Source organism: Vombatus ursinus, unplaced genomic scaffold (genome assembly GCF_900497805.2).
Source record: "Vombatus ursinus unplaced genomic scaffold, bare-nosed wombat genome assembly UNPS02014890.1, whole genome shotgun sequence".
Classification (NCBI taxonomy): Eukaryota; Metazoa; Chordata; class Mammalia; order Diprotodontia; family Vombatidae; genus Vombatus; species Vombatus ursinus.
Window position 1 is genome coordinate 770,292 of NW_020954668.1, and position 16,995 is coordinate 787,286.

The 16,995-nt window shown below is 36.6% G+C and overlaps 1 protein-coding gene across 7 annotated transcripts in view; it reads right to left on the bottom strand.

Annotated features, from left to right (window-relative positions):
* Positions 1-16,995, bottom strand: part of MTA1 (metastasis associated 1) — a 219,929-nt gene that overhangs the window by 115,637 nt on the left and 87,297 nt on the right. For all 7 annotated transcript variants that reach the window (XM_027842825.1, XM_027842824.1, XM_027842823.1 and 4 more), the window contains exon 3: positions 11,482-11,575. In XM_027842825.1, the coding sequence (XP_027698626.1) occupies positions 11,482-11,575 (94 nt within the window). The remainder of the gene's footprint in view (positions 1-11,481; positions 11,576-16,995) is intronic.

Consider the following 16,995-nt stretch of genomic DNA (forward strand, 5'->3'; position numbering starts at 1 on the left):
GCTCTGGTCTATGAGTGACCACAAGCACTCTTTTCTGCCTTGTAACTGTGAGGAGGATTCCTTCTTCACTGAGGCACAAGTTCTGCCATGCAGCACTCTTCTTCGCCCCAGGACTGCCACCCAGGACTGTGACCCATATCTAAGCACAGGCAAAGCAAGAGAATCCTGCCTCAGCACCAGCAAAAAGATCCCTGCAGTCCTGCTCTTATCAGGTGCTCGATCCCCCCACTGTCTGTGGTCTCAGAGATCTGAAAGCAACCACTTCTGCTGTGGCTGCTGCCCTGGGGTTCCTCTATGGCCAGGTCTGGACCAATGCTCCTCTCTTACCCAGGTCTGACAGACCTTTCCCAGTGACCTTCTAAGTTTCCTTTGGTATTCATGGTTGAGAAGTCTGGAAACCACCTCAGCTACCCATGATTCATTCTCCTGAGGCCTGCTCCAGGTTTACTCTGGCCCCATCTTTGCCTATGCAGCCCATGCTGAACTGTACTCCTCTCCCAGCCAACTATCCAGGTTGTCTTGGGCTAGTAATTTGTTTCACTGTTTTTTTTGGGTTCTGCTGCACTAGAATTTGTTTGCAGTCATTTTTTACAGGTATTTGAAGGGGTTTGGGGGAGAGCTCAAGCAAATCATTGTTTTTACAACACCATCCTGGCTCTACCCCCTTTTCTTATCTTTAGAGGCAGTCCCAATCTTCCTGAGCTTTCAGTACTAACAGTAAGGTACAGCATTAATATCTGAACCTGGTCACCTACCAATGTTGCTCAGAGTTGCTAATGGTAACACTACCTTATGGAAGAACTTAGAGCATTCTTGACCTTATCCTGGCATTGCTATTACCTTCCAGTAAGAAGCTTACTTGGTAAGAGTAGAATATTCTGTAAAAGAAGAAGAGAACCAATTTTTTTTTTCTGTCATGGGCTTCAGAAATACAGGGAGGTGGGGCTGAGGGGATGGGATCAACAGTAATAGTATGAAACAAAGATGTGAAAATATCTCATAATTATAGTTTTCAGAATTTACAAAGCACTTTCATAAGTATTAATTGGAAAGTAGAGGATTATAGATTGCGTGCTGCTAAAGGGGGCTGAAAGAAGTTGGCACAACCTTGCTAACTATGTACACTATATATTCATTCAAATAATCCAACTTGAACTGATCCCTCACTGTAGCAAAGCAATCGTTTTATTCTTTACTAATTGACTAACTCACTCCCTTTTCTTCTCAAACCTCTAACATCTCTCCATCCTAAATACCTTGCCTCTAATTTTACTAAGAAAATTGAGGACATTCACCATGAGCTACCTCTTCCCCCTTTCTTTTTATCTAAAAACCCTGTGGCATCATTCCCTACTTGTTTTTCTTCTGAAGGCTCTGACAGTAAAGTACTCTTCTCTTTGCCCCTTATGTAAGACCTTAATCCCTTCTACTTTTAACTTCTGCAACAGGTTGCAACTTTTCCCCCTAATTTTCTAGACCTCTATCTATTGGTTTCTTCCTTTCAGCCTTCCCACAACAACAACAATAATAATAACTAACATTTTTACAGTGCTTACTAGGTCCTGTTCTAAGTGCTTTATAATTATTACCTCATTTGATTCTCATAACAACCCTGTAAGGTAGATGCTGAAACTAAATCTGAACTCAGTTCCTCTTGACTCCAGACCTGGTGCTCTATCTACTGCAACATCTAGCTGCCCCATTCATTTCCCTGTCTCCCTCATTCATATACATATATATGTGTGTGTGTGTATATATATATATATATATATATATATATATATATACACACACACACACACACACACATATAGATATAGATATGAACCTACCATCTCCTCAAGCCACCATCCTATATTTCTCCTCCTNTATATATATATATATATATATATATATATATATACACACACACACACACACACATATATAGATATAGATATGAACCTACCATCTCCTCAAGCCACCATCCTATATTTCTCCTCCGTTTCTTAAACTCCTTGAGAAGGCTATTTAAACTTAATGTCTCCACTTCCCCTCTTCTCACTAACATCTCGACCTTTTGTAATCTGGCTTTTGACCTTAACACCTGAATTATGGCTCTCAGGTCACGGATCAATATAAATATATATTTCCCTCCTGCATTCTGAGATCTAGGCAAACAGGTTTTTCTCACTCTTCCTCACACAGAACTCCATACCTCTTGTCTCCATGCCTTTGAACTGGCTGTCTCTCCTCACTGGAATGCACTCCATCCTCATCTTATAGATTCCCTCTCCTCCTTCAACATGGAACACAAGCATTACCTTCTACCTAAAGCTCTTCCTGATCCTTCTCCCAACTGTTAGTGTCTTCCCCATGTGAAACCACTTTGTATCTAACTTTTTTTATTTATTTGTATTTTCTTTGGAGTTATTCTGCATATATTTATAAAGGTATTTCTTTTTTCTCCTACTAGAATGGAAGCTCCTTACCATTAAGGATTTGTTTTGTTCTTTGCATTTGTATCTCCAGTACCTAGCACAGTACTTGGCACACAGTAGATACATAATAAATGTTGGTAGAGTAAGAGAGTTGAAAGAAACCTTAGACGGCATTCATCCCAGCTCCTTCATTTTATAGATGAGTGACCAACCCTCAGAGAAGTTAGACAAGCTGCCCAAAAAAACATAGGTAGTACATTAAGAATTAGAATTTGAAACCAAGTTCTCTGGCTCCAAATCAAGTACTTTTCCCCACTGTATTGCTTTGCCTAAACATCTTATTTGAGTAGTTTTTTAAAATCTTGCGAGAGAATAAGCAATATAGACTCTTTTATTGTCACATTTGTGGCTTTTATAGGTATTATCACTAAGGCCAGGCTGTAATTTCACATCTTAGCTAGGGCTTGGTTTATGGATTCATGTCTCCTTAAGATCTACCTCCTTACTTAAATGCCCCAAATAGAAACTGATGACAGTAGTGATATAAGGATTCTGTATCTGTAATATTCTTAGTAGCTTAGCATGGACTCAGCCTTGTTGCCTGCCAATCCCACTCATATTCAACTTCTAGAACAAGGTCTGTTGCTAGATCTCTGTAGCCAAGTCCCAACCATATATCTCATTTCAACTAACTGACTTCAGCATTGTCATCCAGTAACTTGGTTGGTCTCCTGCTTGGTAGTTCCAATCCTCCGGGACAGGACCATTATTCTTATTTCTCCCATCTGCCTAAAGACTATAATCTTGTCCTTAAACACCAGTTTGCACAACTAAGCCACTGCTATCAGATCTCACTAATGTCAAACATTGCTTAAATAAACATTCTTCGTAGTGCCTACCTACTACTTGAAACCTGCCCCAACCCAGCAGTTCTGTCCTTAGGTCTCAGTCTGTGGTCATTACCTAATGCAGTAATGACACAGAGCAATGAACATATAAGTGATCCACACACATCCCAATATGTATTTCCTTTCCAATCTGTGCCATCCCTCATAAATTTACATCTATGCTTATGGCCCATACATATACCATTTTTTCTCAGTTTTAAACCTTTGATTTCCCAAAATTCATAAACTATTAGATCAACAGCTGAGGTTAAAATTCAAGTACTTCACAGTTATTGACACCCTGCAACAAATCAGTACCTTTAAAAATGGGTAGAGAAAGAATACCTTCTTTTTATAGAATAAAGTCGATTCTTTCAGGATTCCCATGTATTTCTTGATCCCAATTTAGTTGTTTTCTACTCCAAGAGCTGCTTACATAGTAGGTAACTTTCTTCTGTTTCCACAAAACAAAAGCTATTTAATAGCCAATCCCCAAATATTCCTTCTTTCCCTGTTTCATTCACTAATATAGATTCAAATCCTGGTTTAAGTATTCACATCTAATTTCTCACAATGGTTTTCTACTTGGAAAATCAAATGGATTTAGAAGTAAATTCTATCAAATAGTTACAGCATTTAATACCTATACTCCACAAATTATTCTTAAAAAGAGTGAAAGTACTCTACCAACATGAAATAAATGTTGTGATAAAATTCAAATCTGAGAGAGACAAAAGAGAAAAAGAACTATGTGGATAATCTTAATAATAAATACTGATGCTAATTTTTAAGATAAAATCCATTCCAAGAAACACAATAATATATCCAGAAAATAATTCACAATGACCAAGCTTGTATTAATTCAACCCAAGACCAAATGGCATAACATTAGAGAAATAATTATCGTAATTAATCACATAAGCCAGAGAGCTAACCCCCAAAAAGGCTTATTTCAATGGATGCAGAAAAAGCTTTTAACATAATACAGGTTTCATTTATGTTAAAAATCCTAAAAAGCAGAAACATGGTAGCATCTTTTAAAACGAAGAGCTAGCGTTGCTTGCAAAGGAGAAACACAAGAAATTTTCCTAGTACAAACAGTATTAAATATTATTTGACTTAGGTCTAGAAATGTTAGTAGGGCTAGAGAACAAAATTAAACATATAAGCCATCAGCAAAAAGGAGACAAATTCATCTGTCTGCAGATAATATGTTGGTGTACTTAGAAAATAGATGAGAATCAGAAAAACTGAAATGATTAATAATGTAATACAGGTAGGAGGATAAAATAAATAAATCCAGGAAATTGTCAGCATTTCTATATAATACCTTTTTTAAAAGCTGAAAAGAAATGATATTAAGAAAAACTCCATTCAATATCATTACCAAATGAATAAAATATCTGCAAATATAAAACAAACTACAAAACACTCTATACAAAACAAATAGGGTTGTAAATAATTGGAAGGATATTACCTTTCATAATTGGGTCTTGCCAATATAATAAAAATAACAAAACTCCCTAAATTAACTTGTAAGTTTAGTGCCATGCTAAATTACCAAGAGGATACCTTTTCAGAATTAAGAAAAAAAATTAATTTAAAAATCCACTTAGAAGAATAAAAAGTCTAGAACATGAAAGTAATAATTACAAAGGGACATAGCAACAGACCTCAACCTATACTGTAAAGCAGTAGTAATATCAAAATTATTGGGTACTGATTAAAAAAGAGAAAAGGTGAACAGATAACACTAGATAGGTATAAAAAACCACAGCTTAGTGTTTGGTAAGCTCAAGAACATAAATTAATGGAGGAAAATCTCCCTTTTAATAAGAAGTGCTCAATAAACTGGAAAACAGTTTAGCAGAGACTGGGTTTAGATCAACTTCTTTTACCATAAACCACAAGCTCTAAACAGATGTATGATCTAAATATAAATGCTCACATTAAAAGAAAAAAAAGATGAACCCTTTGCAACTAGGTCTAAGGGGAAAATTCTTAACTAAACATGCAATAGAAGACAGATTATGAAATGTAAAACAGACAATTTTACCTACAAAACACTGAGTCAACAAAAAAAGATTCATTAAGTACTCACTAGGTATCAGGCACTAAGTGCTACAAAGGCAAAACAAACAAAAAAGACAGAAAAAAGGGGGAAAAAAACCCTAGTACCTGTTCTTAAGAAGTTCACAATCTAATGGGAGAGACAACATAAAAACTATGTGCAAACAATAAATATACAGGATAAAATGGGCATAATCTCAGAGAGAAGGTCAAAATTAAGGAGGACTAGGAAAGGCAAAAGGTAGAACTTAGTTGAGGCCTTAAGTCAGAAAGCAGAGATGTGGAGGAAAAAAAAAGTTTCAGGCATAGGGAACAGCCAGTGAAAACTCCCCAAGTCAGGAGATTATTCAAGGAACAGCAAGAGTAAGAAGAGGAGGAATGAAGTATAAAAAGACCAGAAAGGTAGGGAAGGGGGATCAGGTTACGACAGGCTTTAAAAGTCGAGGAGAGGACTTAAATTGGATCTCCAGAATAACTGAGCTTACTGAGGGGAGTGAGAGTGGGGGAAAGGGGAGACTGTGCCACCTGGTGGGCAGCATAGGGAACTGTTGTACTACATGACTAATTCTTCCGGGGGGGGGGGGGAAGGGGGGGGGGACCTGCAGCCTCAAGACCACATGTGGCCCTCTAGGTCCTCAAGTGTGGTCCTGCCAAAGGACTTGGAGGGCCACATGTAACCTCCAGGCCACATGTTCCCCACTCCAATAACTACTCCATTTTTGGTCACTCTGGAAAAATGGATATACATCATTCTTCCCTTGCCTCCTTTATTGTGGTTCACTGCTCAGGTTATTCAGTTAATTACATTTAGCTGATCTGTTTCTCAGAAGAGCCCACATATGTTGTACACACACGAATACATTCTTTAACCTTGTCCCCTACTTCCAAACTAGTTACCTCTGGAAAATTATCTTTCTTTCTCTGTCATATAATCCCCATTCACCTTATTTCTGAAACCACAAACAACCCTAACCATGATTGAAAAGTATAAAAGGAGTGCTAGTGATATACATGAATTAAGGCAAAGGAATCTAAGTTGTGGAATGAAAGAAGATAAAAGAATCAGAGCCACTAAATGCTACAGTCATCAAGAATACGCATAACCAATAATGATACACAAGAGAAGAGATAATGAAATACACCTACTTTCTAATGAAAAAGAGATGAGGGATAACTAGGCCAGAATATTTTACACCTTGTAAAAAACAGTCTACATTGGCTGTTTCTGCTTAATCATTTTCCTTTGTCAAAAGGGAAGGTTCCAATATGGATGGATAGGTGAAAAATGACCATGATAAAAAGACAAAAGCCATCAAAAACAAAACAAAACAAAACACATATTTAAAACTTTTTTTTTGAGTGCTTTAGCTATAACTACCAATCATGAGTCAGAAGAAATGAGAAAAGACACCTCCATGTATTTTGTTGGAGGTGGGGGACTATGGGTATGAAATGTCACATGCAATGCCCTGAATCAACGTGTGAGCTGGTTTTGCTTAGCGACTTTTTCTTCCTTTGTTACAAGGGAAGGCTCAAAGCTCAGGATAGCATAATGGAGTACATCAGAAATGGCTGAGATATAAAAACAAAAGATATCAACAGAATTTTTAAAATGTGATTTCCCTCCAACATCAGTATTTAGGAGAAATAAAACTTATTCAAATTTCATAACATATATACAATTATTTTCTATAGTTTAATTACTAACATTGAAATAATGTATTTTTCAAACTATCTTCCTTCAAAATGCACCATTATTTTAGCCATCTTATTCAATTCAATTCAACAAACATTTATTCAGTAATTATTATGTGTGAGTCACACCAAGCCAGTCTAGGGACACCAAGATAAAAAAAAAATTCAAGTCTTTGCCCTCAAGGCACATTATATTGTGCACAAAGTAGGCTCTTGTGGACTAATCCAGGGGGCAAAAAAATGTCTAATATTATTCCTATATGGAAACATATCCTTAATGTTTCTATTAGCTTCTTCTCAATTCTCATCCTCCTTGACCTCTCTGTAACATGACACCAATGAAACCTCTTTCCTCACTGGGTTTTCCTCACACTACACTTTCCTGGTTCTCCTGTTTAAATGTTCCGTCTGATGCTGCAATGCTAATTTTTCATCATCATAACATGCCCCTTGACTATGGATATTCACCAAGACTCTGTCCTGAGCCTTTTCTTTTCTTTCTAATATTGCACTGGGTGATCTCATCAGTTTCCCTATGGTTCAATTGTCATCTTTATGCAGGTGACTTCAAGATCTACATGTTTAGCCCTAATCTCTTTCCACAGCTCTAGTTTCTACATCACAAACTGCCTATTGGATCAGATAGTCTCATAGGTCCTTTTCAGCTCTAAATTAGATCTCAAATGAAATGTCCAAAATAGAAATTTCTTTCCCTCAAAAACCCAACCCTCTTCTGAACTACCCTACTACTGTCAAGGATATCGCCTTCTTTCAGTCACCCAGGTTTTTAATTCATTACTCTCACTCACTCCATATAACTCATCTGCTGTTGGCTACATCTTATCATTTCTATCTCCATAATATCACTTACTTAATATTACTTACATAATATCCCTTACTTATCTCCATAGTATCCCTTTCATTCTACTCAACATGTCTAGTAGATCAGGACCGTATCACTTCTCACCTGAACCATTCATTGTAATACCCGTCTAATTTAATCTCCCTACCTTAAGCCTCTCTCCATAGTAATCCATGAACCACACATATGCCAATGGGATTCTCCTAAAGAACAAGTCTGACACCACTACTCAAATTCCAATAGCTCCCTATTACTTCTAAGATCAAATATGAACTCTACTTGAAAGTTCAAGTTCTTCACAAGATTCTTTCCTACCTTCCTGGTCTCCTTAACCATTATAATGTGAGCTCTTTGAGGGCAGGAATCATATTTTTACCTTTCATTGCATCGACTAGCCAAAGTTTTAAGCTGTTAATTAAAAAGAAACTCTGAGCTATAGAGTTTAGAAGTACAATTCTCCCTTATAACATTCGAATTCTATGGAAATGGTTATTTCAACAACACCTGCAAATCACTTCTGCCAAGAGAAGCTTGCACACTACTGCATGCCCATGGCATTTGTGTGTTATCCTTGAATGGCAGACTAGCTGACCTTGTCCCATCTCTAGTATCCTCCTCGCAGTAAAAGGTAGTCTTATCTTATACCCAGACACCTGTGAGTCTGCTGCTCCAAGTTCACTGTCACTGGCCTATGGATGCAGCTTGGACCTATGAATTCAGAAAAATATTCCTTAGAGACAGAGAAAGGTTGCCCTGATTCCACATACTGTGTATGCCCACTTTCATTAACATAACCAATCATGATCCCTTACCCCCCATGATGCTGCCAATATTATAACCAATAGTATGATCTCTTCACCTATTCTGAGCTGTTCTTTGTTCTATGCCTATAAAATGGAGTTGCATATTCAGTTCTTGGTCTTTGGCTAGAAATTGAGGCAGCCCATCTTAGTCTAAGGTTCATACCCTGATAATAAAATGTTATCTTGCTAAAAGAAACTTCCCTTGGTTTACCTTAAATTTCACTCACAACAACTGACACTATACCCTACACAAAATCTGTGGCCCAGCCACACAGGCCTACCTGTTATTCCACACACATTCTTTTCTCAATGCCTTTGTCCTAACTTTCCCCATACCTACAACGTATTCACTCCTCACTCCTACTTCTTGGACTGTCTGGCTTACTTCAAGATTCAGCTCAACTGCAACCATCCACATGAAGCTTTTCCTGATTCTGCGGGGCACCATCCCAAAACATTAATTGTGTGTGTACGTGTGCATGTATGTATATATGTCTGTATAATACACACACACACACACACACTCTCTCTCTCTCTCTCTCTCTCTCTCTCTCTCTCTCCTTGAATAGAATGCAAGCTCCTTAAGGGCCAAAGCTGTTAAACTTTTGTCTTTGTATCCCTACATCTTGGCACAGTGTCTGGCACCTAAAAAAGGGGTGGGGGTGCAGGGGAGTTGGGAGAGAGAATGGAAGAATTTAATAAATGTTTGTTGATTGAATGATTAATCAATTAATTCCAAGATAAAAATAATATGTAAATCAACTTTTGGACACAACTCATTCTCAGGTTAGAATCTGGATTCCCTGGGCACCAGGACCAGTCCTTACATGTAGAAGAGGTAAGTGACAGACATAGGGCAATCTTTAACATAAATACTAATACATTTCAGGACCATTCAAGAAAATGATGAGATTTGGTACAAAAAAAAAAAAAAACCTACAATGAACCAGAACACAACTACCTAGATTCTGAGGACAAGATAGTAGCACCAATTTTCTGAAACCAAGAGATTCTTAGATAGTTAGAGAAAGAAGGTTTCCTTCCTTTGGAAGACATACCCATTTGAAAGTATGAAACTTTTAGAGAATTTTAAAAGTACAGCTTAACTTTGTGTCTAGAAGGAAGAAGATGAAGACTGGGTTGGTATTTTACTTTTTTGACACTGCCCTAGAAAAAACTTTATTTAAACTCAATCTATATCATGTTGATGAGCTATAAAAAGTTTATATACATACACCATCACATCACCTAAAACTATGTTAACAGACATTTATTTTCCAATAAGATTATACAAATGTCTCTTGTTTTTAGTGATAATGGCTGTCTTCTTATTTACTGAGCTTTTTAATTTTCTCAGCTATAAAAAATTTGAATAGCAATATCTCACAGGGTTGTTGTTGTTGTGAGGCTCAAATTTAATTATTTATTTGAAACCTCAGAGAATTATTTCATTATCATCTACTACAGCTTCTCCTCTTCTTCCTACTAAAAAGAAAACACATTGAAGATTGTTTAGCTCCCAACAACACTCTATCATAAATACGTTCTCAAGTTAGCCTAAGATAAATCAACCATCATTTAGTGTGGGAGTGTTACCTACAAACTGACCTGAAAACACACAAACTTAGTCAATGAAATAAAATGTGTAGCGTTTCTCTACTATTTAGCAATGAAACCTAGTGCTACTGCTAAGTTGTAAAGAATATAATGTTAATAAAAGTTTATTACATTGACTTGAATGTTCATATGGACTATTTGTGCCCTACCTATCTAGCGCCCTCCAAGCTCATATTGGTCTGATCAGCCGAAGTCAGACACATATGATCCCAACATAATGATGTCATTTTGGTCCTCTTCAAGTAAGAAGGACAACCACCAAAGAGGAAAAAAAATTAAATCTTATTGATTTAAATAAGATTTAAATAAATGTGTCCTTGATGCTTTATTACACAATTATAAATTTTTTCATAAACTTCTAACATTTCTATCTATGACTATATAAAGCACATGAAAGTAAGCACTTAGGTTAAAGTAGAAGAGAAGTTGCCTCAAAACATGCAATGTAAAAGGGCAGGGCAGTGTAGGAGATGAGTTAATTTTCCAACTGAAAGACATCTGGAAACCTTTTGGGAAGGACAAGGAAGGAAGAAAAAAAAAGGAATGTCTGGATTATTCCATAGAAATTAGAAAGACTCAACAGTCTATAACTGAAGATATGACTAAAGAGTTTCAAGAAAAGGCAGACAATTTTTTTGAAGCTGGTTTTCCACTGCTGATTCAGGTCTCACACACATTTCACTGGTGTAACATTTCAAAGCAAGAAAACAAACGAAGGCTAAAAATGGTCTTTGTCATCATGTGCCGGTGGAATACCTCAATAATCAATGCTCAAAAAATGAGGTACCATTTTCTGAACCCAGAGAATGAGCTTTTAGAATACAGTAATGCTTTATCAAGGAGCTCAGCTGCAGTCAGGGTAGAGCCAAAAGCTGAATGCATCCTAAACACCAACCTGATAAAACCACTAGTCATTACACAGGCTGGCACCACACTAGCATCTGTGACCTGTACCTGGGTTCGCAATCTTCTGTCCACCCAGCCAGTGACAAGCACCCTCCCAGGTCCTGTTGCATTCCAAGTCCCACTGAGAACAGTATGAGGCAAGTGATTGCTCCCTCCCCTCACCTCACCTAACCCAGTCCCAGAGACCCAAAGGGAGGTGCAAGTCCCAAAGGAGCACTCACTTGCATGTTTGTCCGCCAGGGCAATCAGGGTGCTTGAGATGTCTCTCCTTCTGTAGAAACACACCACCTTGGCCTCCACATTCCCATTGGCTGTCTGTAATGGTGAAGGCACATGTGGGTTTGAGAAGCACAAAACATAAAATGCCAACTAAGTCATTAACTTTCTCCATGAAGTTGTGCTATATTGGCCTGAGATAATTCTGAGGTCAGCAACTGCCACTGTCCAGTCCTTTGATCCCACTAGAAATCCAAAGTATATCAAATGTGCCCAATGACACAAGCTTTCCCATTAAGGGAAACGAAAGAGAGATGGCTGCCTATTCTGTGTGGTCTTTCCTATCATGACTGTACAGAATGATTCTGTGGCAAAACTCAAATGGTGTCAAACTCAAATAGAAACAGATCTCTGGGGACCAAAAAACAACTTAGAAAACCACAAATTAACAGTATCTATGTTGTACTGTATTTTATTTATTTTAACATTTCCCAATTGCATTTTAATCCCAACTGCACTTGGAAATTTTGGTGGTAGCATGGAGGCCAGGCAAGACTGACACCTCTGGCATAGCACCATATTGACTTCAGTGCATAAATATGAGAAATGGAGAAAAAAAAATTCAGCCTTTTCTTTTTTAATCCAACCCTTTTACAAGAAGAAATCTGACAAAAGGAATGAGTCTCCATTTTTATACAGAGTTCAAATCCCTTAAAAGAAGGCCTGTGTTGTTAGAGTCCACAGTCTCTCTATATACTGAAAAATATTAATGGTGTTTCCTAGTATGGAGGAAAACATTTGGATTTTTTTAATCTCAAAAACTATTCTCGATGACAAAACAGTATAAGCAATTTCTCACAAGTTTAGTCAGAGTTAAAAAAAAAGATTCTTCACAAAAGTTAAGGCCATTAATTGTCAGGTGAGAAAGAAATGTTGAAAGAAGCTTTGGAGCTAAACATCTTGTCTAAAGTTAGTACTAGCAGTGGTAAACTGTATAGTAACAGACAGAAGGACTAGAAAAAGAAATATGAAAGGACACAAAAATGCTAGAAAATAGGGTAGGGAAAAAAGGAAACATGACCTGAAAATTCAATTCATACTTCAGAGAAAAGGTAATACAATGTTTATTGGGAGGCAACTATAGATGAAGAGTAGCCTGAGAAACACTGAGGGGCAATGGAGAAAACAAAATTCATGGAGGGCGAGAGCCTACAGAAAGTCTACTCTTAATGACAACCAGAAAAATGAATAAAGAGGAACAAAATGCAACTAAGATCACTAAAGAATACCTGGGAAGTGGATAATAGTTTCCCACCTAGACTGTCCTGAGGGTCATCACTGGGTTCAGAAAACTGGGTAGTGTGATTCTGAGTATATCTTCCTATAACTCACAGGACCTTTATTTTCAAGAAATGTTCTAATTAAAATACTCTTACTATTATCCTGAAGATCTTTATTTCTTCTATTGATTTTTCTGTTCATTCCCTTCTGGAATTACACAGAGACATCAAGGGCCAATGGAAACGTTTGCCCTAGCAAAATTTGAGACAATTTGGCCTACCACCATACAGATCCCAGATCTTCAAATACTGTCAGATTCAAGGTCTTGGCAGGGGGAACAGAACTCCTAGCATAAAAAAAAAACAAGTTACGTTTGGAAGAGGAAAGATAGCTTCTCCCTTTAAACGTGAGCTTCTGGGATACACAGAAATAGATTATTTTTATTATGGGAAAACATAAAGGAACATAACTGTCAGCTTCTGTAGGGCAGAAATCACCCTTTTGCAATTAAGTCAAGTGCTCTTCACAGAGGATTCTGAATTTAGAAATTAACAAAATATTAATAGTTTCATACCACATTGCCCAAAAAGTTAACTTCTTGGAAGGGCCAAAGTCAGTTTACAAAAAAAAACAAAAAACAAAAAACAAAAAAACCCCAAAAACCCAAAAACCTTCCAAAGTCAGTATCTTGAGTTTTTAAAGAGGTTTTAATTAAAGGAAGGCTTCTAGTGACTTCATCTTGAATACATGGAGCCCCAAAGCACAGGTTAAGAGTCAGGTCCTGGGAAGCTGAAAGGCATTTTTCTCAAGCAAACACTGTTAAAAACAGTGTTGAGTATCCAAGTATGCCAAAAAAAAAAAAAATGTATCTTGCACAGTACCTGGTACAATAGCAGGGAGGGTAACTGATTGGTAGCAATAGTACTCTTTCACTCTGATGGAACCCCAGGTATAGCATTGATTCTATATGGAATTACACTCAATTCCAAAGTGGCACAGTAGACACAAGCACTGGATTTGATGTTGGGTGGAAACCCCAAGTTCAAGTCCAGCCTTCAAGTTCAAATCGAGTATTCAGTACCTACTAGCAAGTAACAAACTCTCTGCTATATCAAATGGGGATAAAAACAGGACCTACTTCCTAGTGTTGTTGTGAGGATCAAATGAAATAACATATATAGTGCTTCTACAAACCTCAAAATACACTGTAAATGCTAGGGGGCAAAAGTGTGAAATGACTTATTTTATCTTCTGCTACATTAATGAGCCTCAAACAGAACACAAGTGAAACACTGTATTCAATTTGGAGTGCCATCTTTTACCGAAAGCAATAATTGGAATGGTACCTGTTTTATCAAGGTAGGTCTCTTTTCCCTTTTAGGGGCAGAAGTTTTCTTCAGGAAGAAGTTTGGATTACTGTTTTGGCTTCCTTTCCCCTAAGGCATAAAAGGCTCCTGTTTTACTTTAATTCTCACTATTCAGCACAGACAGCCATTCTGACCTAGTGTTGCTGATTGCCAGGGGAAAGAGAGAGAGAGGGAAAGACAGGACTGCAGAGTAGTTCTTCATCTGAATTAATATTTCTTTTAATCTTTGAAATCATATCCTTTTTAAACCTTATTATAAGAAAAGTGTTGTTTGTTTGTTTTTATTGGACCGCAGGGAGCAAGATCATTTGCAGGACAGCATACATGCGGGCCATCGCCATGGCTTAGGAGTATAGAGGAGAGCCCAAGGTTGAGCCCTGAGGCAGACCTCAGAAAATAACAAAAGAAAGACCTGAGACTTGGGGCATCATACTGCACACCTCAGGAATAGAACTTGATTATACTAATAGCTGCTAAAAACAAAATTAAAATAAATAAATAAAAATGAGAAAGCAAAGGAGAAAGAATTCAACCATAGACAGCTACTATGGGGATAGAGAAGATCTGGATTCATATTCAGAGGAAGATAACAAAGCAAAACAAAGCCATTCCTTTTTCACTGAGAAATGTCAAATGGTCCCAAGCACAAAAAGAGTTCTTGAAGGAACTTAAAAAGGACTTCAAAAATCAGAGAGATCAGGGAAAGCTTAGGAAAAAAATAAGAGCAATCCAAGAAAATAAAAAAAAAATCATGAAAAGAAAGTCAACCAACTTGATATAGGGAATTTAAAACTTAAGGAAGAAAATAACTCCCTGGAAACTAGAACTGGGCAAAGGGAAGCTAATGACATTCTAAGACACCATGAAATAATAGACCAAAATCAAAAGAATGAAAAAATAGAAGAGAATGTAAAACATTGTATCAGACAAACAACTAACCTGGAAAACAGATTGAGGAGGAAATAATATAAGAATAGGTGGACTATATCTGAAAATTACAATTAAAAAAAAAAACAAAAAACAAAAAACCTTGATCCAATATTACAAGAAATTACCAAGGAAAATTGCCCTTAAGTTCTAGAACAAGAAGCAAAGCAGAAATAGAAAAAATCCACCAAACACTACCTGAAAGAGATCCAGTAGCTTACAGGAATATCATAGCCAAGTTTAAAAGCTCCCAGGTTAAACAGAAAATATTGGAAGCAACAAGAAAAAACCAATTTAAATACCATGGAGTTATAATAAGGATTTACACAAGACCTACAAGCTACTCCACTGAAGTACCGTAGGTCTTGGAATACTATATTTCATAGAGCAAAAGAGCTGAGGTAGTGACCAAGGGTAACTTAACCAGCAAAGTTAAGTATAATCCTGAATGAAAAGGAAAAAAAAAAGACATTTAATGAACTAAAAGACTTTCAGTTATTTGTTACAGAAACAGCAGAACTTAAGGGAAAATTTAACATATAACATCCAGGAGAAATATAAGGCAAACAATAAGGCCAATTATAAGAGACTCAATGAAGTCAAACTCTTCACTTCTTATATATGAAAATATTATCAATACTCTTATGACTGTCATCATTATTTGGGTAGTCTGAAAAAAAGGCTTGGGCTATACTATGTATGACGGGGTGATTCTAAAGCAAACTGAAGAGAATGATAATAAGGAGTAATTACCTCATACAAATGAGGCATGAAAGGAGGAAATGATACAGAAGCAGCTAGTAGGAAGAAGGGCAGGTAGTGCTGGAACCTTACTCTCATCAGGCATGGGTTAAAGAAAGAACGACATATATATCTAGAAGGGTATAAGAGTCTTCTAAAATCAAAAAGAAATAAGAGGGCTAGGGAATAGAGTAGGGGAGAAGATAAGGGAGGCACTCTTGGAGGGATAGGTAGGTTAGGGGGGCAAGGTAGAGTATAGAAGTAAAGCAAAGGAGTGAAGAGGAATAGGAATAGGGTGAACAGGATAGTGAGGAAAAATACAAAGGAGGAAAATACACAACAAGTAATTATAGCTTAGAATGTGAATAGGATGAATTTACCTAGAAAATGGAAATGGAGGGCAGATTAAAAATTTGAATTCAACAGTATGTTGCTTTCAGAAAATGCTATAAAAATGAGAGATACACACAAAGATAAAAGAAAAGGCAGGATTAGAATCTGTTACGTAAAAAAGGCAGTAATCATGATTTTACTTGATTAACTTTAACAAAGTTAAAGCTAAAATATTTAATCAAAAGAGAAAATAAGGAAACTACACTATGTGTCAGCAATATTATTTAATATTGCTTTAGATCATTTAAAATAACCAAACGGTATAAAATACCTGAGAGTATATCTGCCAAAACAGACACAGGAACTATATGAATATAAATATAAAACACTTTTTATACAAATAAAATCAGATCTAAATAATTGAAGTAATATTTATTGTTCATGGGTAAGTCAATATAATAAAAAAAGACAATTTAACTTAACTAATCTATTTATTCAATGCCATCCCACTTAAATTACTAAAAGATTATCTTACTGAGTTAGAAAAAAATAATAACAAAGTTCATATGGAAGAACAAAAGGTCAAGAACTTTAAAGAAACCAAGGAAAAGAGATATAAAAGAAGCAGATTCAGCAGTATCACACCTAACTATATTATAAGGTGAGAGCATTGTTGATGTATAAAATGAATTTCAATTATTTTAAATTAAAATTTTCTTGTATAAATAAAACCTATGTAGTCAAGAATGAAAGGAATGCAGAAAACTGGGAAAAAACATTCACTGACAATCTCTCAGATAGGATGTGATTGTGAATGGGCTGGAGTATTGCTGTAGTGTAGGAAATGATGAGCTGGTTAACTTGGACTTC